Source organism: Myxocyprinus asiaticus, chromosome 21 (assembly GCF_019703515.2).
Source record: "Myxocyprinus asiaticus isolate MX2 ecotype Aquarium Trade chromosome 21, UBuf_Myxa_2, whole genome shotgun sequence".
NCBI lineage: Eukaryota > Metazoa > Chordata > Actinopteri > Cypriniformes > Catostomidae > Myxocyprinus > Myxocyprinus asiaticus.
In genome coordinates this window covers 39971367-39994019 of record NC_059364.1, presented here as the reverse complement: position 1 = coordinate 39994019, position 22653 = coordinate 39971367, and the positions used below count along the sequence as shown (strand labels likewise).

At 41.8% G+C, this 22653-nt stretch overlaps 1 protein-coding gene and 1 long non-coding RNA gene across 3 annotated transcripts in view; one reads left to right on the top strand and one right to left on the bottom strand.

Moving 5' to 3' along the window:
- Positions 1-22653, top strand: part of LOC127412408 (homeobox protein Meis1) — a 76523-nt gene that overhangs the window by 16085 nt on the left and 37785 nt on the right. For both annotated transcript variants that reach the window (XM_051648736.1, XM_051648737.1), the window contains exon 8: positions 17570-17715. In XM_051648736.1, coding sequence (XP_051504696.1) covers positions 17570-17715 — 146 coding nt within the window. The remainder of the gene's footprint in view (positions 1-17569; positions 17716-22653) is intronic.
- LOC127412416 (uncharacterized) lies at positions 473-21175 on the bottom strand. Its single transcript, XR_007892418.1, has 3 exons — positions 21037-21175; positions 20766-20944; positions 473-891 (listed from the first exon to the last, which is right to left on the bottom strand). It is a non-coding gene; the product is annotated as an uncharacterized LOC127412416 (long non-coding RNA).

Below are 22653 nucleotides of genomic sequence, written 5' to 3'. Positions count from 1 at the left end.
TTGGGCTCCAGCTTGTGGTGACCTTTGCTCTTTATTGACCAACCTGACACATCATTTTTCACATACTTCCAATTATCGCCAGTCTTTTAAAGCCACTCCCACAACCCCTCCTGCCATCCCTCATGTTCCCTCACCCCAGTGTTTTGGATTTGTGTTTGTTGTGTCATGGAGTATTTGGAAGGATCATTGAGAGATATGAACCTAGACAAATGCTGAATTTGTTCAGCTCTTCAGTCTTGTGGAGGTTTACTGAAAGTATTATGTTAACATGGGTCAACATGATGATTGTGTAAAGCTGTCCTATTAACTGTATTAGCATGTTCTCTAAGGAGGTCCTTTAAAATCCCAATAGAGTGCAACAGTGCCTGCCCACTTTTCAGCAATCTTGGTTCCGGGAGTATTTTTCCCATTATTATTATTATTTTTTTCCCCATAGTGATTTCATAAAGTACTTCATAAGAGTTTTAAGCAATGAACCAACCAGCCAGCTCAGAGGTGAATCACAACATTACAAACTTTGATTTGAAGCACAAATGTATTTGAAAACCAGACAGAAAGACAAAAGTTTGAGACTGTGTACTTAATATCTTTATTGAGGGAATGAATTACAATCCAATGAAGCATTTTGAATGACGTAATCGAGCTGGAAACGATGGAAAAATAGCTGTTGGCTATACATATAGAATCAATAAATTGAAAGTCTATAAAAAAAATAATAAAAAAAAAACCCGAAAATATATATACAAATTTATTGGTAGACTGCTTCATTCGCAGTGCGTCATGGAAGTGGGCGGTCGCTGCTGATCTCTTCTGGCTCACTTTGTTGTTTATCCACGATTGGTGGATCTTTCTCTGCTGGATCAAGGATCGTGTAGTTGTTAAGCAGGAATTCTGCAATTAAAAATAATTAAAAAAAAATTAAAGGTTAAATAACACAGACTGATTGCTTCATCAGAATCATATACCATCGATTAACAAACTCTAAACTCATGGTAGGTCTTACTTTAAAGGTTTATTAAGTTATCATTAAAAATCTAAATTATAATGGGATTTTCAGTAAGACCATTATTCTCCTGTTGACCACGATGCCAATGACAATCTTTACCAAACTGGTGCTTGCCCACTCTGTGTTGTTTTCTTTCTCTACTTCCTTTCTGCTTTCCCTTAAAACAAAAAAGTTTTCTTGCCCCTTTGTGTCAAAAACAAGAATGGCCTTTATGCAATAGCAGCATCACTGCATCATAACAAATTCCCATAAACCCTCAAACTGTATAGGAATATCGTGCCCACATGCATAACATTGTACATCTGTTACCCATCAACACAGAGACTGGCACTGCTGCTGACGGTTTTAGCAGTTGCCATCCACACCATGTTTTCCATATTGCACCTAAATAGCATCTCAATCCAACTGAGGAAAGCATTTCTCTTGCTCATGATTCTATGCCCTTCAAAGTGCAAGCACCCCTCTTAAAAGATGAGGACAAAGCCCGCTCCTCCCTCTCTGTTCTCACAGAAACTTTCTTAGTGGAGTCCAGCAGAGACCCAGCCCGGCCCATCTTTAATTAGACCCTGTCTATTAGTGTAGGCTGTTCGGATGGTTCTCGTACATACCCGCCTTTGTTTAATGACCGTCAACTCGGGGGACATCTTCTGGAATCATATCTTCTATTTTTTTGTTCCAGCCTCAGAGGGTAAAAAGAAAACAAATCATTATTATTGCCTCTGAGTCTCTGACTGTATTGCACACTCTGGACTATTGGCAAGACCAGATTAAAAGAGACACCCTTGGCCTGCAGCGAAAACGCAAGTGATTTCAATCCCTACCAAAAAAGGGGCAGGGCACATGGAAAATGACATGCTCTCACACACGCAGTGATCATGCTGAGTGTTTTGAAAGGCTTTGGGTTTCCTCTGCCTCATCAAAGGGTCTGGGAACAAGGTGATGACTTCAGGAGTCAGATATGTATCAGCAATTACCAAGACCCATTTGTGAATGGCCCCATGTGTGCCAAGTCAAATAGTTCCTGTTAGGCTCTTGTTATTGTCTGCATAAATTTACATGCAGAGCCGCAGTCTCAAACACAGTACATTGGTAAGACTGTGGAAGCGTAAGAGAGCTTATGTAAGTTTAGCAAGTTTAGAGGCTGTTTACACCGAATATATTTTTGTGTCTGTCCGCTCTGTTTTTTTAATACTTTTTCTATGTAAACATGGGCTAGATGGACGTCTTTGAGCGTTGCACCGTGTCTGGCTTTTTGTGCATCTCGAGTAGGAGTGTTCTGTTCTATTTGATGTGCTGCATCTGGCTTTTTTTAGTGAAAGAAATTTTCGGTCTGAATGGTCCATAAGAAGTTAATTTACTTTGACTGAACTTGACTGGAATGACTATTGATGAATGCAACCACTCAGTTGAGATGTAAACAGGTCAATGTACAGTAAAAGCAGTGGGAATGTTACATGGACTGTTGAAGTCTCGTTTGGTGCTGGTACTTCAGTCTGTGAAGTGCAAAGCTACATGGTATCAAACTGATCATTATTTTGTTAGATTGATTGTGTTGAGTGCTGTTGTCACCACTGACCTAATGGTCAGTTTGTCATCAGCCTACGTGAAAATCAGCTTTAGCGAGAGCCCTCATTGGCTCCCAGCCACCATCTCTGCTCTGCGATTGGCTAGCATCTGAGACTGACCAGGAGACGTGGCCTTAGACGAGATGTCAGTGAACCTCCTGGATCCACCCACCGAGCACCCCGCCTCATGTGTTTGTCAAAGTCACCCATTAATTGGAACGATTGTCCAGCAGACTGGAATAACCCGGCCCCTTTCTCTCTCTCAGGCTCTCACTGAGTGCCCACCAGCGTGCCTTTGCATTTCTCATGTGCTATTTTCAGCGCTCCTTCAATTTTGTGCACTACAATGCTGATCACTTTCTTTTTTGATGTTATAGCAGTGTCCTGCCTTTGTTTAGTGAAGACACATTGAGTGGTTAAGAAGACGCCTCTACATGCTCTCGTTGTGTCCGTGCCCTCACTCTTCCCTTTGTATTTTGCTTTAATCACTCCTGGTGTGTGTGTGTGTTGTGCTTCAAAGAGCCATGGGAGCTCTGTGTTGTCATATAGGTTGTTCCTGCCTTGCTAGATTTTCCTCTATGAATGCAAAAAGTGTCTCCTTGTCAACACTCTCCATTCTCTCTGTGTATCAGTGGCAGCACGTTGGTGGAGTAATCTAGTTAAATCAGAGGCATAATGGCTGATAAAAGGTGTGCGGTTTTTATAGAGCAGGGATCTGAGACCAGCACCGGGCGGCCTGAGCAGCTCCTGCTGTTTTGTTCTCTCATTTACATCACACATACACACAGAAGGAGCAGAGAAGAAAGTAAGAGAGGGAGTGGGAGAGAGAGAGAGCAGGGGATGAAAGAACACAGGAAAGAGAGCAAGGTGCCAATTTCAGTGCAGGTGAGTGTTTGGAAATGCAAGCGCTTCACAGGAACTGCCATATCAAAGAGCAGTTTTTATTTCACACGGCACATCATGTTCCAAGCCCGTATGCATGAAGCTCTCGTGATTTTCACATTGTGACTGCAAATGGCTAAAATGAGCTATTACGACAAAGTCATGAAGATGCCAGCAAGGGGCACGGTTGGAGCCTCCCTGATCTCATGAAAATTATTTGACTGTGACAGTATTTTTGCAAAATGATATTACGTGATTCCTTTCTTGTATCCTGGAAGTTCTGAGGTGAAATGTCCACTGTGTGGCACTAAGAGCGGGTAAAAATTTCTCCCAAACAGATGAGGTTTTTAATGTTAATGCTCTATCGAGTTTTAAATCATCAAAACATACCTCCCTACCCTGAACCTTAAATCTAAACTTAACCGATAGTTTTAATAAATCAAATGTGACATGAAACACGCAATTGCTAAAAGGTGTGCTTCTGTGGGGTTGGGGGGGGGAGGTAACCCCGAATAATCAAAACAAGCAAGTACCCCCCCCCACACACACACACACACACACACACATTATTTATACCATGATCAATAGAAACATGTAAATACTTCACACTGACCCCCCCACCATTTTTTTTTTTAAGCCCTCAAGAGTCGACTCGCATGCTCTTCAGGACTCATACCCCAGTCCTTTGCATTGTAAGTGCAATGCTGTATTAGTTGAGCAACTGTGCAATTTGATCACACTCAAACAAGTTTGTAAATGTAGTTGATTATGTTATGTAAACGTTAAACATGTTCATTTAACAGGAAACTGTTGTAATGCATACAGCAAGCGCCGTAATAAATCATTTTGCAGAAATTTAGGAATAGTAACATGATTCTGTGTGACAAAGTTGTAAGTTTGTTAGGTTACCTGGGGGAATGACACAGGAACGTCCAATGCAAACTGCTAGCTTGTTTATGACCCAATTGAATCTCAGTAATGATGCCACAGCCAACAAACTACTACTTGTTTCTCCAAAACCAATCACCACCAATGGCTTTATGGCCCCACTCCTGATAAGGCTGTGTGTACGCACAGTGATCCCATGGTGAAAAAAGGGGAAACACCACTTGTTCCCACACCAAGGGGCAGTTTGCCTTTGGGATTAGGCCGATGCCCTCTGTCATGTGGGAAAGAGGATAGTGAAAATTGAGAAAGTGCAAGCAAACCCCCCCCCCCCATATATCAGTCGTTTCTTCTGCTTTCCTAATCATTGCCTTTAACTAGCTTTCATAGCCTGATTGAAGACATTGTCTCTGAGCAGATAGTACTCATAAAGCTGGTATGATAAAATGTCACTGTTGTGTTTGCTCATCTGTTTGCTTTGGGATTTAACCATTGCTGAAGTACATCTCTTCTCTCCCCTCCACCCCTTACACTGACCATGTGAACTCTGAGAGATTGCTGGCGATAGTGCTATTGCCATCATCCTCTCGCGGACCTCTTTCTGCTTTCTCTGACATAAAAATGTTTGGTTGTAGCCTATATGACAAAGTTGCATCTCTTCTTGTAAATACACTCTTTATCCTCTTAAAAGTGCATTTATGTGCCACTAGTGGCACCAAATGGAATTGCAACTCAGTTGGACAGCATTTGCTCGAATTTGGAGCACGATTAACTGTTTCTCCAAGCAATGGACAACAGGGGAGTTTTTGATAAACTAAGTCATTATTTTTGCAATTCTGTTTGGTGCCACTAGTGGTGCAGAAATGACACACGTTACTTATAACTGTGTTTTGTCCCAGGGAAAGGGAGTTTTGGGCAGGATTTGCTATATGATGTTCAGTTTAAGTGGGGAGCAGATGTTAAATTTAGATCAAATGCTATAATTGTGGTGTGTGTTAATGATGTAGACACTTTGCATCTGTCTCCATGTGTACAGGAAGTCCTTCTCAACCAATCCTTTTCCCTGCCAGAACCAGATTTTTGGTGTTTGCTAAATATTCCCTTCTTAGCCACTAACTGTCATCATCGCTCATCTGCTCGCACAGTGTCTAAAACTTTGTGCGGAAAACTTTCGTCTCTTTGTCTCTCTTCATTAGGTCTTCCAGTTAGCAATTTAGCAAACATTTTTGTAACATCAGATTATTCATATAACTAATGAATGATCATAAGTAGAATATTGATTGTAACAGTTAAATAGTAGGTAAGAAAAAGGTGAAATTGCGCTAGAAAGCTCTTTTTAGAGGTAACCATTTAGGGTGCAATGCTACATCCAAACCACAAGGGGTGATGTACTTTGACCCTTACTCAAAATTCTACATATGAATTGTCCTCTTGATATGTCTCTTTATATTGTGATTTTGATCTATGTCATCATAAATTCAAATTCCCCTGGAATATCTACTGCTATATTATATTACAGTCTACACATGAGTAACTCACTCAAAGTGCATTTTATATATATATATATATATATATATATATATATATATATATATATATATATATTCTTGTTTTGAAATAAATTAAGCGTGAAGTTTTGTTTCCCTTTGTGATTTAATAACCCATGCATCAAAGGGTTAAACAAAAGATTTGTAGTTGATTTGCCAAATGCAGGGTAACTGTTGAATTGAGTAATATCATAACAGACATAAATGATATAGGGGGCAGGTTTTGTACATTCTGTGTAACTTTCCCTAGATCTGCTCCTAATGGCTGGGAAAACTCTTGGCTCCATTCGAAAAATCCCCACTCCATGGCCCGGCATCTGATCTGTGCCGTAGGTTCATGTGAATTTGACAGAAATCAGCGCAGCTCATCACTGACGTGTCACAATGCATTAGGGCTGCCTGTAGAAGACCCGAGTGAACATTACTCAGCATGGCCCGCGAGGAGCAGCATGGACCCAACTGCCGTCTATCAGATATGCTATATGTAAGTTTTCAGGAAAGAGCTGATATCACACAAAGAGATATGCTATCACCATTTGGCTTGCCTGATAGAGAGGGCAGGAAGGCCATGGTGGGGAGGCAAAGAGGAAAGGAAGGGGAGGGAGAAGGAGGGATGGAGAGGGGGAAGTCGGGAAGGGAGTTTGAGAAACAGTGAGTGACAGTAAACAAACAGGCTTTAACTCTTTGTTCATTAGACAGGCACACTTGTTTGGCTATGTGACATGCACTCGCCTTTAGTTTATTTAGGCTTTTGATAAAGAGATTAGCAAAGTCATCCTCTGCCAAAAAGATGTTTCTCGTTGACAGTTCTCTTTTACAAACTCTGATCGACTTCTAGGAGATATACTTGTCAACCGTGATGAGCGCCTGATAGATTGTTTTTCAAATAAATTTAGATTAAAAAGTCTAAATCTTTCAGCAGCCATTGCAGGATAAAGCATTATCCCAGCAGGGTAATCCTCTCGCGATCTGTAGGGATGTACATTCTTTATCTAAGCAGGAGGCCAGTCTTTTTATTAGTGGTATCACAGTGGGTTCGAGTCTAGCTTAAAGCCACAAACAGTATTGTGCTAATTTTAGCCTCCAAAGAGGATGAGGATGAATGGCCTGCTGCTAGTTTGCCATATGCTGCCCAGCCGATAATACTGCGTGAGGAATATTTTCCTGCCGATAGTGACTAGAACTGTGCGTTTGTGGTCCTGGGACTGTTACAAAGACATTCGAGCAGTTTGTAAGGAATATGACATGGAGATGCTTGGTAACGGGCCATATTGTACTCTTTGATAGCCCTATATGTCTTCCTCTTTGCATTTCTCCAGAGCCTTCATCATTGTTTTTTCCCTGACATGTAAATTTACTCTGCTGAATATGAATGAACCTTCTACCGCTTGACTCGAAGTAATTCAATTTAGACACGTAAGAACCTCCATCTCAAAGACCATTATTGCATGAAGCCTAACAAAGAACTAAAGAATTTACCAGGCCTGTTTGGAGACGACACCCCAGAAAGCCAATTTCATGCGAGCAAACACTACCAAAGCTCCACATTTGGGGAATTTGGCTTTCCCTGCACTGTGTGCTAAAGCTATTTGACCTTTGTATTTGTCACTAGAGGCTGCTCACAGAGAGGGATTATTTGCTAGGGTGCTGGAGGTTTTGAGTGGTGCTGGATGGAGGTGTGTGCAGAAGGAGACCGGTGCAAAAAGGACTAGGGGGAGGGCTGTGTTAACAACAGGCCGAAAGCTTGACCCGGAACTGACCCTTGCTAAAAAATCCCCTCCCAGAGCCCAGCCCCAGTCTTTTGACATGGATACCTGCTGAAGGGATTTAGGTGGAAAGATAAAGACCTCCTCAAGCGTTTCTTTAAGATTTAAGGAGTGAAAGAGAGATAACAAACAAACAAAAGTGTGTATGCTTTTAGAGGGTGTGTTTGCTTCAATGTGTGCTTGAGAGAGAGTGAATGCATGTGTGTGTCTGCATGATTGCATGTGTTTTTTCACAAGTGGTAACCCAATCACCGGCCATGCCCTGGGAGCCTGAATGAGTCAAAGAATGGCAGGAACCAGAAAGATTCCCATGTTGATAACCTAAAAAAAGTGAAGGTTCTGACAAAATAAAAAAAGGCCCCAGAGCTGTCCCTGCTCTTTGTGAATATATGCATAAGAGCATGTGTGTGTCTGTGTTTTGTGGTCTCAATGGAGGAGTGCACGGCCTGAGTTGTAATGGTATCGCTCAGGTCCAGTTGCTGTCAGGAAGCAGACGTTCAGCCCAACTCTGTTTCCGTCACTTCCAGTCCTGAGCCTTATCTCTCTGCTTCACCCCAAGCTGATAGAACTACAATTCCCCCACATCCCCTCTGCTCCACTTCCTGTGGCCTCAGCATGTCTTTCAGGGTTGAATCGGAGGCCTTTGTTAAATGCAGTATGATTAAACATAATGGCTCTGCCACTCTGCATGAAGAGGCACCTATCAAAGTCAGAAAAGCCCCCTGATGTTACAGTTCATCCCTTGGATGACTTAATAGAGATTCCTTCATCTTTCAGTGCCACCCCTTTCCTTACAAGCAGGACTCATCATGTGTAATTCTGCCATACAATTCACCCTCCATGTTAACTTCATTTAACAAACACAGGGGAAGCCAAGCAGGCTATTATTAGCAGCGAAATAAACATGCATTATCTACTGTACTTCAGTCCAATGGATGGCGATACGCTACAGTGGGGAAAATCCCTGTGCATTAGAGCACTTATCTCAGCCTGTGTCATTAAGATAGCCACCATGTGGAAAATTTTCTGCCAGAAGCCATTAATAAAGACCGCCGCAGTTAACCAGATGGCCTTGGTCTTGTTTCACCACCAATATATATCTATATATATATATATATAAAATGGCACGAGACAAAAGAGGGGTATGTGTTTCAAAATGACAGACCTCGGTCAGTTACCGATATTGTAAAAATAACTGTGCTCAGTTGACCCTTTGCTAAGCTCCTCCTCGGGTGGTTACCGCTTATCACTCAGACAATTAGCTTATTAAAAAATTCTGACAATGCAAGAAAACCGTGTTTAAATGAAATCAATGGATTATTCTCTGCTTTTGACGTCAAAACGTTAACAGTCATGCAACACTTACGTACATTGGATAAGCCCGTAGTGTAGGAATGCCAGTAAAGTTGGTAAAGGTCAAAAATCTACATGCGCTCATCATTTTTTGCTTAAAGGTATAGTTCACCCAAAAATGATAATTCTCTCATCATTTACTCATGCTTGATGCATGGAAAGAGTGCTGTACATGCGCTCTGTGCATGTTCATGTGATACAAGCGCAAGGGAGTTTGATCGAGCTTTAAATCATGAGCGTGCCTATCATAGGAGACTGCAGATTTGTAGTGAAAAAGGAGTTATATTTCAGTCTGTTCTCACCCTATTGCTTCAGAAGATATGGATATAACCACTCGAGTTGTATGGATTACCTTTATGCTGCTTTTATGTCCATTTTGGAGCTTGGAAGTGTTTGACCCCATTGACTTGCATTGTATGGATATAATCACATTTTATCTCCATCAAATTATCTTTGTTTGTGTTCCACTGAAGAGAGAAAGTCATATGAGTTTGAGATGGCATAAGGGTGACTAAATGATGAGAGAATGACTATTTCAGGTGAACTATTCCTTTAAACCGTTAATGACCTTACCTCTATAAAGAAAAGCCGTTTAAGGCATTTACATGAACTAAAACATTGTCGGCTTATTAAGAATAATTGGAATAAGATCAGGCATGTAAACATTCTCATTGATGCAGATTATAACTGATAACATTAGTGTAAATCAACAGGACTATAGTACAGTGAAAGCTTAAGTTATTATCGTTTTACTATAGAGCAAAACCTTGTCTGATAATACAGTGGACGGCAACAGTAGAATTGGTCAGTAATGTTTTTAAGGTGGGGCTTGAATTTCAAATTTCAGAGTCAGGGGACGAATGTCATGACTTTATTAGGCCATGTGTGTGTATTGTTTTAGATTCATCTAGAGTGGATGACAAGAATGAAAAATTCTGGGCAGATTGCTGCAGTAGCGCCATTATTGCGAGACAGTGAGGACTCTTAGTTTTTTTTTTTTTTTTTTTTTTTGTGAGTCATGTTTCTTTTTTTAAAAAAACACTCTCCTCTCAGCCATCCAGTCTGCCTGGATATCGAACAAAGCTGGCCCTGGAGAAGGTGTCAAAAGCTGTCTGAGAGAGAGAGAGAGGGAGGGCAAGAGAGAATAGAGTATGTATACACTTTGTGTGTGTGTGTGTTGCCTCAGTGGAATCAGAAGACTCTTAAAGTGTTCCCGTTTGAACCTCCCCAGCCTCCCTTTTCTGCCTGCCTTATATCTTCAGATTAAAAAAAATTACAAAGGAGAAAAATCAATAGTTACACAGTAAAAGTGCTCAACATGAAAGGGTAAACTCAGGGCCCTACACTTTCATTTGACCGTTTTCCCCCGCGAGGAGGAGGAGGAGGGGAAGGGGAGAGAGCGAGAGAGACGGTGGTTTAATGCTGTGTTTGTGCCCCTGGGCCCCTGTACGCTTTTCAACGTGTCGGGGGCTTCAGTGGAAGTGACCCCTACACAGACATGGACGAAAGAGAGCCGTAACATTTGCAATGACATTTTTGCCATCACCTGTGGGTATGTCAGCGTTCTGATCCTGGAGACCTGGGAATTTGGATGAAGAGCTCTCAGCTAGCTCACACGGGTGACTCGGGTTTAATTAGAGGCATTAATACACTGAATACCAGTCACATTATGCACTTATTACCCTCTCTGTTAGCCCCGCTGCGAGCAATGACAGAGACGCACGAGGTACGGCTGAAAGAATTGTAATTACACTCTCCCCCCCCCCTCCCCAAATTATGAATTACAGATCCATCACTAAGAAAAAAAACCAAAAAAAAAAAAAAACACACTGTCATTATTTTTGATGCCTGCAGTTATTTAAAACCGTCATTATTTACTGTCATTATTTAAAATGAATCCTGGGTAATTACATATTGTAATTATGACTCTCCACAGATTAGTACATACAGTGCTATTTTTTTTTCTTCCTAATTAAAAATGGGGGGGGGGGGGGGGTATTTATCTTAGATAGTTGAGCATAAATACACTAATATGCACAGCTGTGCAGGGAAATATCACATCACACAAGCGATCAAATCTCAAAGAGATCAACCATGTTGCATGTACTTATCTCAAAATAAAATGAAAAACCCTCTGCTTGTCTTTGAATTTATTCAGAAGCTACAGGATCTAATCACATTTAGCTATCAGAGCCAGTGATTTCTGGAGCAGACCACTGCTAATGTTTGTATGCATTTAAGGAACAGAAAATGTATGGTGGGGCACAGTGAGCAATGCAAACTCCCTGCAACTCTGAGTGTTTCTTGTTGAGAATCATACCGCAGGAATTCCTGCATGTTCGGAATATTTTGAAGTGGGAGGTGCTTGGGACTCAGGCAAAAGGGAACCCCCACTGCCTGGTCCATTCTAACCATGTGAATGGCCTGAATACAATGAACCCGGCTTTATCTTTTCTTCCCCAACCCTCCCTCTTTCCCTCCCTCCTTCCCTTACCCCCTTTCTCTCTTTATATGTGACTCTCTGTGTGTGTTTGGGAGAATGAAGAGTGTGTGAATGTGTGCATAGTGAAAAGGCGGCGAATGGCAGGCCCTTAAGGCTGAGGTTTTGCTGGACCAGGAAAGCCATAGTACAGTCATATGAGTGTGTGTTTGAATGCCAAGGGAGAATGAGGAACAGCACAGGTCACCTGACTCTATCCGCAGGGAGAGGGCAGAGGTGCTCTTGAAATCATCCATGGACCAAATGTGGTGTAAAGCAAAAGCCAGTCTGTTTCCAAAGCTTGGCCCATCCATCAGAACATGGCCAATAAAATTTGTCAAAACACTTCTTAAAATTATTTTAAAGAGCAAGCAGCTGTCCTGCATGAGACACTAACTTATAACTTTTGGCTTGAATATTAAAATTCACAGCATAGCTGGGGCCACCAGTATGTTTTGTTTTGGATGCTGGTGTGCTGGTGTCCCCATCAGGCTTCTTCATGGTGAAGTGTGTAATAATAAGATGTTTCAAACACTCCCCCTATCTTCCATTTGTTGGCCAAACAGGGAGTTACGCCATTGAGCTTGTTTACATGGACACCAGAAAGCCATTTATTGTGAGAAAGCTGCTTAAGACTGGAAAGTAGCCTTTCCATTTACATGCACTATGTTATTGGCTTTCTCTTTACCCCCATATACATGTGGCTCAGTCAGTAAGCAGCTTTCTCAACAGCAACGTAATTCCCCTGCATCGCTTGTATGAATAACAAACATGGCGTCTGAGGACAACTTCGCTATTTTTTATTCTCTATTGCTTGGCTTTATTTCCTGATATTCCAGAGTTTTTGCTGTGTTTGTTTTCTTAACTTTCCATCCTGACCTGCTGCAGAATTGTGCTGCAATAGTGGGGTTTCCCTCTTATGTCAAACTCCGGAATTCCCCCAAGGTTCTAATTATAATTATCTTTATTTATCACACATTTGCACATATACAGTGAAATTCTTCTTTTTCACATATCCCAGCTAGGCTGGGGTCAGAGTGCAGGGTCAGCCATGATACGGCGCCCCTGGAGCAGATAGGGTCAAGGGCCTTGCTCAAGGGCCCAACAGTGGCATCTTGGCAGTGCTGGGGCTTGAACCCCCGACCTTCTGATCAGTAACCCAGAGCCTTAACCGCTGAGCTACCACTGCCACTGCATCCAAGTGCATATATGTGAAATGTGAGGAACTGTAGTCAATATTTCAGTAACTTATGTCTTTGTGTCATCTTGGACATACACTGACACCTAGTGGCTTGGATGCAGCATCATTTTAAATCAACTGTTTAATATGGATAGAAATTACTAATAGAAATGTAGTATTCACAGTTAGCCATGATTACTTGAATCAGTGAGTGAAAATGTCAAATCACAGGATGGTTACTGAGAATAAGAGAGAAATATTCGGCTGGTCATGTGATTCTAACATGGCAGCCCCCATGTGCGGACCTGCTACATGTAGAATAAAACAGCTTTTATAAGGTTACTTATATGACTTCCTGCCTATATTGGGCTCAGTGGTTAAGGCTCTGGGTTACTGATCAGAAGGTTGGGGGTTCAAGCTTGACCCTATCTGCTCCAGGGGCACTGTATCATGGCTGACCCTGCACTCTGACCCCAGCTTAGCTGGGATATATGGAAAAAAAAGAATTTCACTGTATATGTGTGATAAATAAAATTATTATTATTATATTGCAAAATTACAATTCATGTCTTTAGGAGTAAAACTTTTTTAATGAGGAAAAAATTACTGAGTGTACCTTTAAATTGGTGTGTGATTTTACCTTGTCCCACTGTTCCGCTGTTGACTTGTTGATATGATGTAGGGCTACATCCTATGACAATAGTTATCCGGTCTGTTCCATGCACATACACACTCTTCGAACACCCATCAGAATGCTGGTTCTGCATTTACATGGCCACAAAAGCCGCGCTCTTTGAGAGAAACCTGGTGTGTTTAACCGTTTTTTCTCTTAATCCCTTAAGTGGCATAAGGAAAATTACTTTTGCGTTTACATGATGTTTTAGAAAGCCACTTTCTGCAAAAACACTGGAATAAATTTCTTTCTTAAGTGCATGTAAAAAAGGGTCACTGTCGTTATGTCACACCAAGTCTGATTTTATTTGAATTGAGTTTGGTGCTGCTAGTGGCACAGAAATTACACACTTCACCTTTAACTAGTTTAACCAGCAACCTTTCTTGGTCAACCAGCTTCACTACTTAAATTTTGGTTATGAGCAGCATAGCTGTGTGCCCACCACCCAGACCAGCACCAAACCAGCGCTAAACCATTCTAGTTTTTCTTTTCCACAGGGTTGGTGGATGTCAATCTCAAAAACTTCAGGTCAAGTTATCTTTTTTCATAGCATGTAATGAATGTTTGACATCGTGACATTGGAATTTGCTTGATGAATCGGAAGTGCCCCACTGCTAATTTGTAAACCAGCAGAAAAATGGCTCACACTTTGAAGTTGTGTACACAGTAGGCAAGAGGAATAAGTAGTGCCCTTTTTGAGTAATCAGATCATAACAGATTAACCTATATCTTACTGATAATGTCAGAAAGTACCATGGGAGAGGGAGAGAGAATTGTGGAGATAGATAGAGAGAGACAACTAGAGAGATCGAGAGAGCAGCAGAAAAGGTATTGAGAAGGAAGGGCTGAGCCAATCTGAAGAGTTGGCTGACAAAGACATGTTGAGCTAACATGATTTTAGCAGCAGTAAAGCAGCTCGAGCATCATAGGCTGATCTCATGCGCAGATGTGTGTGCGCGTACGTGGGGTCATAAAAAATCTCTCCCTGGTTAGCCGCGGGGCATCCTCCTCAGCCTCTGGCCTGCTCCAGTCACTGGCTTGCTCTCTAATTGCTGCATAGACTCCATCACACATGGCCAGATGAGATGACATTTTCCCTCTCTGTCAGTGGCGAACTGGACCGCGCAGCCCCTCCATACCACGCACCCCCCCTCCCCGCACTAGTTGCTAAGATGCTGTCATAACCCATTAGCAGTTGTCCAAAGTTTGCCCGTGGCATTTCCTCATGGCATCAGCGAAAAGGCGCATAAATCTGCCAGTGGAGGCTGCTGCTGGACTAATGAGGCTGTGAGCTTGTTTATGGACTAGCATCATTTTTATGATTATTTCCACCTTTTCAGACTCGCCACCATCATTCGTCTTTATTTGGCGTGGGACGAGTGCGAAGGGTCGGCAAAGGGTTGACACTTTGACACAAATGTGCTGGACAGATGTCGCCATATGACTGCGCTGACACTCGGATGCGTAAAAAAAAAGAGGCTAAATTATGCCCAGACTCTACTAAGGTGAACCGGTATCAAAACATGTTGAAAATGGAAATACCAAAAAAACATTGGCAATAAACAGTGATAATAATGCCATGCTACCTGACAGATATCACTGAAATAGGTGTCCTGAAAAATCACACCTCTGACAGCCCTGGACTTAGCAAAATATAGTCAAGGAAGCAGCCCATGTTTTTTAGCCAATGAGAAAGATAGCCAATCAGAAGTGCTCTCTGCCTGTGAGTCATTTTGTGTGTTCAGGTTGGTTGACATCTACGGGGGGTGGGGTTTTGGAGAGTTGGGGTGTGGTTGAAGTTAACAAAATGGCAGAAGTTAGTAAAATGGCTGAAATCACCTACAGCACCTTTAAAATTGGCAATTTAAATCTCCAAAAGTCACTTCAAGTAAGAATTTCTGCAGAATGTATATGAACGTTTAACATTGTTTGACATTTCTTAATTATTTCAACCTCTTCAGACTCGCCACCATCATTCGTCTATATTTGGCAAAGAAAGAGCATGAAAGATTGGCAATGAGCTGGTGTTTTTATTTTTTTTTTTTAAGAGAGGGTGCATGGTTGAGGTTAGCAAAATGGCAGAAGTTAGAAAAATGCGAGCAAAATGGGAGATTTAAATCTTTAAAAAGTAATTTCAAGTTATTATTTCCATAGCATGTAAGTGAATATTTGAAATTGTTAGACTCTTTATGATTATTTCGACCTCTTCAGACTCTCTACCATCATTTGTCTTTATTTGCCACAGGAATAGTGCGTCAGTGGGCTCACATTTTGCACAAACCTGCTACACAGCCATATGCCTGCGCCAACAAAGAGGTTAAATTAGCCCCAGACTCTACTAGGGTAATTCTGTATCAAACTGCATTGAAAATGGAAATACCTATAAAATTGACAGCTTTTGTTTTTTTCCCCCCAGTTGGTTTTGAAGGTCTAGGCCTTCAAAGGTCAGATTTTAGTGAAAAATATTGGGGAAGGGAGGTTAAATATTTCAAAATGGCTTGAGGAGGCGGAAGACAAAAGCTCTAGAGAGCACACACGCAACAGAGTTACCTCAGACATCACTCAAACGCCCCCTGCTCTCTTTCACTCTCTCGTTCTACCCCCCTTCCTCCCCCTGACCTGATATCCAGCATTTGCTCCTGTTTTGCTAACTCGCATGGGACAAGCCCTCTGTTTATTATTTTAGGCTTTGCTGAACACGGACCGGTCTTTACACCGGATTTGTAGCATTTGCTTCTAATGAAAAATGGTGTCTAAGATTGCAAACCAGCGGTGCCACTGCCTTCCCAGATGGGAGTCGGGAAGTTCTATTTGCCTAAAAACAGTAGGAAGACAAATTGCTCTTTAAGCCAAGGCTGTTTTTGGCATCAGCTAATGATGTAATCGAAACTAGCCTTTGACGACTTATATTGTGTTTGTTTTCTTTTTTTGTGTCTGTGTGTGTTGAGGGAGGGTGAATCGGCTTAAGCTCTGGTCAGTTTCTCAGTAAAGTGAGTGACTGGGAGAAAGTGCCCTTGTATAAAAGGCAAAGCCATTGTATCTACATAAGTCTTCACTTAAAAAGTCTCAGCCTTTTCTGGAGCTTCTCTCCTAGGCAGAGAGGGTTGGCGGAGTGTTTTATATGGAATGTAGAAAGCCTTCACTCTCCTAATGGCGTATATAATTCAGGTGCCCACAAGGCATGCTTTCAGGAATTCTTTTGCCTGAGGTAATGGGGAGCAAAGACTCTTTTAGACCCTTGATTATTCTATTGATGCACAGAGCTGGGGAAAAAATTATCTCCAACCGGATTACTGCAGACATTTACATTAATTATCAATGATACAGGTGCCTTATGTCGCCGGCTGAAAGCTACGAGTCAACCCACCATAATATCTCTGTACGAATACCGGCAGGGCTTTTGCAAGTGCTTTACTGTAATCAATAAGTTAGTCTCTCCATTCCTGTGCCTTCACCATTGAAAACTCAGCAATGTGCGGTTGTTTACCTTGCTTATGTTTCTTGAATGGTTTATTATCCGAATCACAAATTCATAATAACAATTATAAAAAAGTCTTCTCAGTGGTACATTTGGGCTCTCATTGGTGGAAAATGCATACGATAACTGGGGATCAAAATAAAATCAGCGTACACAAGCAAACGTGAAGTTGAATAGGCAATGTAAGCCATCTCCTCTCTGTTGGTATGTTGAACTGCCCATAATGAAGTCTTATCCAGCACCCACAGGTTGCTGCAAGCACCCATGCAGCATTGTTATTAAAATGCAGTGCTTTGAAAAGCTGCAGTTTTGTGCGGCAGCCACATTCACCCCCTCTTTCCTCTTTTTCATAGTGTGTAACTCCCCCAGCTGAGGTAAAAAGGCACCAGGGCAAGCTTCAATCAATATTTCCCTGGGATAATGAAGACTTAATCTCTCTGTCATTCTCAATTCTTTGGTGACTCACTGTGTTGGAAGGCAGGGGGGAAATGCGACCTTACAAGTCCATTGTGTTCTCGTTCTCTCTCTCTGAGCATTGCGTGGGGGATGAGAAAGGGGGGTTATTTATAAAAGTATTAAAAATGAATGCGTTCAGATGTGATGCTTCAAAGCTGTACTGAAGCACTATTGTTGCCAGCTTAACCCGTTGCCTAGTTTTTGAAAAAATAAAAAAATAAAAGCAAGGAAGCCCTGTTTGGGGGTTTCTGTCAGTGACCAGGAACTGGCTTCCCTGACATCCCGTGTTTGTTTGACAGGTGATGGTCTGGACAACAGCGTGGCATCACCCAGCACAGGAGATGATGACGACCCTGACAAGGAGAAGAAGAGGAATAAAAAACGTGGTATCTTCCCAAAAGTGGCAACCAACATCATGAGGGCATGGCTCTTCCAGCACTTGACAGTGAGTCCAATAAACAATATTCCCTCTTTCTGCCTCTCTTTCTTTCAGGCATCCACAACCAATACTGCACACTGCACTTCAAAGCAACCGAAATGGTCAAATATAGTGCTAATGGTACACACATGCTCGCTCACACACACACATTCACTTTATCTTCCTTTGCCTTAACCACACACACTTGATAAGTTTTAAGCCAAGGAAAAAAAAAAAAAACAGCCTCTAGCTAAAGATAGCAGAGATAGGTATTACAGAAGTAAGCCACTGCTTTCCCTTCTTTTCTGCTGTTATTAGTAACGAGTTTTAGGAATTCTCCCTAAAATGTGTGTCAATGTATTATCCGTATTAACAATGACTGCACAGCTCAAAATGGCATGAAAAAAGGCATTATGAGACAGGCAGAGGCTCCAAAAAGTATATGGACACTAAAGCCACACTTCAAAACTGCATCAGATAACCAAATTTTATTGTGAAGAAAGATAGCACAAGCACACTTTTTAAAAATTTTTTTCACAATGTGCTTTCAAAAATACTCCAAAACGTTTATCAAAAACATTTAGTTTTTAAAAGGATGTTTGTTTGGTTTAAAATGGTAAAACCATAGATGTACTCTTCAATATGAAGACAAAAGTCATTTTTTTTTTCAAAAAATCACCAGTTTTTTTTAAGTTATTATAAACACTTCTCAGAAAAGTGAAGTTAGTTCTGAGAAAAGCACTTGAATATGTTTTTTTATTTTATTTTTATTTATTATTATTTATTTATTTTATCTAATGCAGTGACATTCATACATTTTATTATTTTTATTTATTTATTTATTTCATCCCCTTTTTTCCCAATTTGGAATGCCCAATTCCCACTACTTAGTAGGTCCTCATGGTGGCGCGGTTACTCACCTCATTTCGGGTGGCGGAGGACAAGTCTCAGTTGCCTTTGCTTTTGAGACAGTCAGTCCACACATCTTATCATGTGGCTCGCTGTGCATGACACCGCAGAGACTCACAGCATGTGGAGGCTCATGCTACTCTCTGCGATCCACGCACAAATTACCACATGCCCCATTGAGAGCGAGAACCACTAATCGCGACCACGAGGAGGTTACCCCATGTGACTCTACCCTCCCTAGCAACCAGGCCAATTTGGTTGCTTAGGAGACCTGGCTGGAGTCACTCAGCACGCTCTGGATTCAAACTCGTGACTCCAGGGGTGGTAGTCAGCATCAATACTCGCTGAGCTACCCAGGCCCCCGACATTCATACATTATTAAGTGTGGCTTAGGTGTCCAAATGTGGGACCATTGTGCGTCTAGGTTACACAGTTTGGAACAGAACTGAGTTAGCTGGTTAGTGGCATGTGCGTGTGTTTTGGGGGCTGGTGGTTAGTTCCATTGCTGTGGCTGTCCACACCTACTATAGAGAAGTGATAGAGCAGCATGTGCCATTGATGTGGTCGACTCTTTCTCCTGCTTTGATGGATTTCACTTCCTCTATTGCATTCACCACAAAGTAATCGGAGTGCTGTCAAGACACCACTTATCTCCATATATCTACCCTCCTCACAGACTTAACACACTTCTGCCATTCTCTTTGAAACACACAAGCACACTCTGAGCAATACTGCACAACTCATAATAATAATGTCTCCTAATTAAAGACAGTGAAAAGTTCACGTAGGTGTTTTTGCGATAAACATATTACTTAAGGCTTCACACTGTATGTGTTTCGCTTTATGATTGTGGGCTGAAGTAGCTATTTGGGCCAGCGGTGTGTTTTTTAGGTGTTAAAAGGACATGTTTTTCTAACTGGAGTCAAAAGGGAGCCCATTTGATCAGAGCCAAAAGCCCCCACATGGTATCCAACCCCCCATTCCCACATCTGTGACACAGAAACTGCGCCTGAGTCCCCCGAACCTTCACCTGCCCCAAGCATGCCCCCAACACACACACACACCCTCAAACCCCCACCAACTATCACCTTTAGGGGCCCCAGGAGAAAGGTGTGTGAAAAGAAAGCCATTTGTCAGTTCACATATACACACACACGTACACACCACAACAATGTGGAATACCCAAAATAAGCTTTCATGTTTGTCCTGGCAGACTCATATGGTGGAGAGCATTGTGTCATTGAGAGCTTGCTCTGTCTTCAAGTGCGTGTGTGCATGTGCGTGCATGCGTGTGTGTGTGTATATATATATATATATATATTGGATTCTAAACAAAGTAAAAGGTTTTCCTTTAGGGTAAGGATTGGTCTGTAGTATTAGTGGTGCTTGGTAATGCAATAATTACTATTACTATTGCTCATAGTTTTAAGTAAGTATTTACTAGTTTAAGTAAGTATTTAACTTTGGCACGATATGAATGATACTTTGTACTGTTGCTTTCTAGTAGGCATTCTTTCTTCAACTGTATCACTGTCTTCATTCCCATTGCTAGTTGCCAGAATGTGTCACTGTTTATTTGCATAAAATTGAACTCAGTATGTCAGTTACTGTATGTGCGCTGCAAATCGCTGTTGGTGAGAACCCCCCTTAATTCTGGAGAGCGAGAGCAAAACAAAGAACTTAAGATCAATTAAGGCAGAGAAAAATAACCCAATCTCATGGAATGTCTAGGGGAAAAAAAATAGAGAGATAGACAGAAAGTGAAAGGAAGACTTATTTTGAAAATAAAAACAAAAAACGCTTAAACGCTAAAGTGGCTTGTTGGTTTTAGCTGGCTACAAAACTGGTTTACGTAAGACTGGTATGCTTTAATGGTTTAAGAGGGATGTGAGGCTTATAAGACCAGCTAAACCAGCTAAGACCAACAAACCACCCCTGTTTTCAGATATTTTTTTCAACAGACGATACATGGAGTGACAGCTATCAGATGGAAATATAAATGGAAACACTTTTAGACTCTGTTCTAAATAGGTTTGCACTATGATCCTTGCGCCAAACTCTGGAAATTAGACTCGTTTCACTTCCTGCTTTGAGCGCCTCACACTGACAGGTCAGCATTTGTGTGGGGAACAAAACAACACGCAGCATGTGAGGTATGGATGACTGACCTTACGGACAATGCAGTCGCCTCGCCTTCCGTCTCCAACTGGCTTGTACTCAAAGGACAATGGAAAGTATCAACCAGGGCTACAAGGAAGCAAGAAAGACTGAGAGAGGTAGTTGCAGAATCTCTGATGTCTGTTTTCCTCTGAATCGATGTGTGAATGAACAGGCCTCAGGTCTGGCCCTTGGAGATAAAGACAGCAGCAATTAGCCAGCGCTACAAACACAGACAAAGATGACAGCCTTCTATCTTAGAAATATAGAAATATAGATTACATATATGCCGTGCAGTTCATGACCCAACCGCAGCAAGAATGCGTTCTTTGCGAGTCACATGAATCAACTAGTGAAGCCATTGTGCAGTGACGGAAGTGTGAGGTGGGTGGCGGTACGAGATTATTCTGACGAGCCATTTGGTGGAGGAGAGGAGGAGAGGAAAACAATGAGCGGAACAGAGAAAGATACAGAGGAGACGGCGTATGTGTTATAGAGTAGCTACACCCTGAAGCCGCTCTTTAATCAGTTGTTTTCGGTCCCTGGTTATTAGCCACCTTGCAAAGTGAGTAGAAGAGGGTGGTTTGCTGGTCTTAGAATAGTGAAGAGAAAGCAAGAGAGAGAAGCTAGCTAATTACTCGGCACTCACAAGCGTTTTAGCATGCTGTAAATGTGGCGCGAACACATTCCAATAAACTTTGTGGAAAAGAAAACACACACACACACACACACACACACACACAAGAGGCCCTAAACTTCTGTTATTTTTCCTGCTTTAAGGGTTGTTTGTTGTTTTATTTTATCTGAACAAAGATGGTGTAATTATGCCAGGTATCCTGGAGAGGAATGCTGGGTGCACTGGGCTGCTTTCCTGTTCCCGTGGCCGTGAAATTAGACTCTTTGCACCAACCCCCCCATTCCTTTCTCCCTCCTGATTTTCACCCTCTATCTCACAAACAGTATTTTCTTGTTTAATTTAACAAGAAATGAGGTATAAATGGAAGCCATTGCCCCAAATCCTGCTGTACTTATGTTTTTGCACAATTTGCAAAATTATGTGATAGATTAATTAGATGAAAGCCAGTCTTCAGATTGTTGCTATGCAGCCGTGGTGAGGCCTGATCCTGGGACATCTGAATATCCGTCTGGCACGCCTGGCTCTGGGCTTTATCCTGTTTGTACACAGAGCTGGAGAGCGGGAGGGAGCCTCCATCGCAGCTCGTAAAAAGCAAACTACAGTGCAATGTGCAACCGGCTGTTTTTTCTCTCCCTATTTTACGTGGTGCTTGTGTTCGAAATGAAACTGGAAGGCATAATTGCTTTTAATGCAATTAGGCTCCAATTTAGCACCCTCTTCACACACATGTACCAATTCTGGTGGAGGTAACATTCTTGATTTTTTTGTTTTCTCACTGGGAGCACATTTTGCAAACCTCGACTGTGCTGCATCTTGAGCAGAACCAGGTGTGAAAAATGCTATAACTCATTTCTGCACTCAATAGGCTGAATTGCACAGCGGGCCCAGAGCTGCTTGGGGGGGGGGATGTCCTCTTTGGGGAGTTGGGCTGAATTTGTTGCCCCATAGTTGGAGGCTGGAGTTGGGGGGAGCGAGTCAGGTTTGACTTGGCCTGTTGATGATTTCCTGGGCAAAATTACAGATGTTCAGCATATGACCTCCTCAAGAAGTAGTAAGCACAGAGGGTTTTTCAAGAATCTGGACTTCTCAGTTTTACTTTAAAACAACACTGGCAGGGAGTTGTACATTTGGCACAGAGCAGTGACTTATCCTTCATGTCCATTTTCATTCACTCTTTAAGTCAATATTAATTTTTTCTTAAGTATCTCCCACATTAATCAGAAACTTAGCACATATGTAGGATGTAAGGATATATGTGGTAC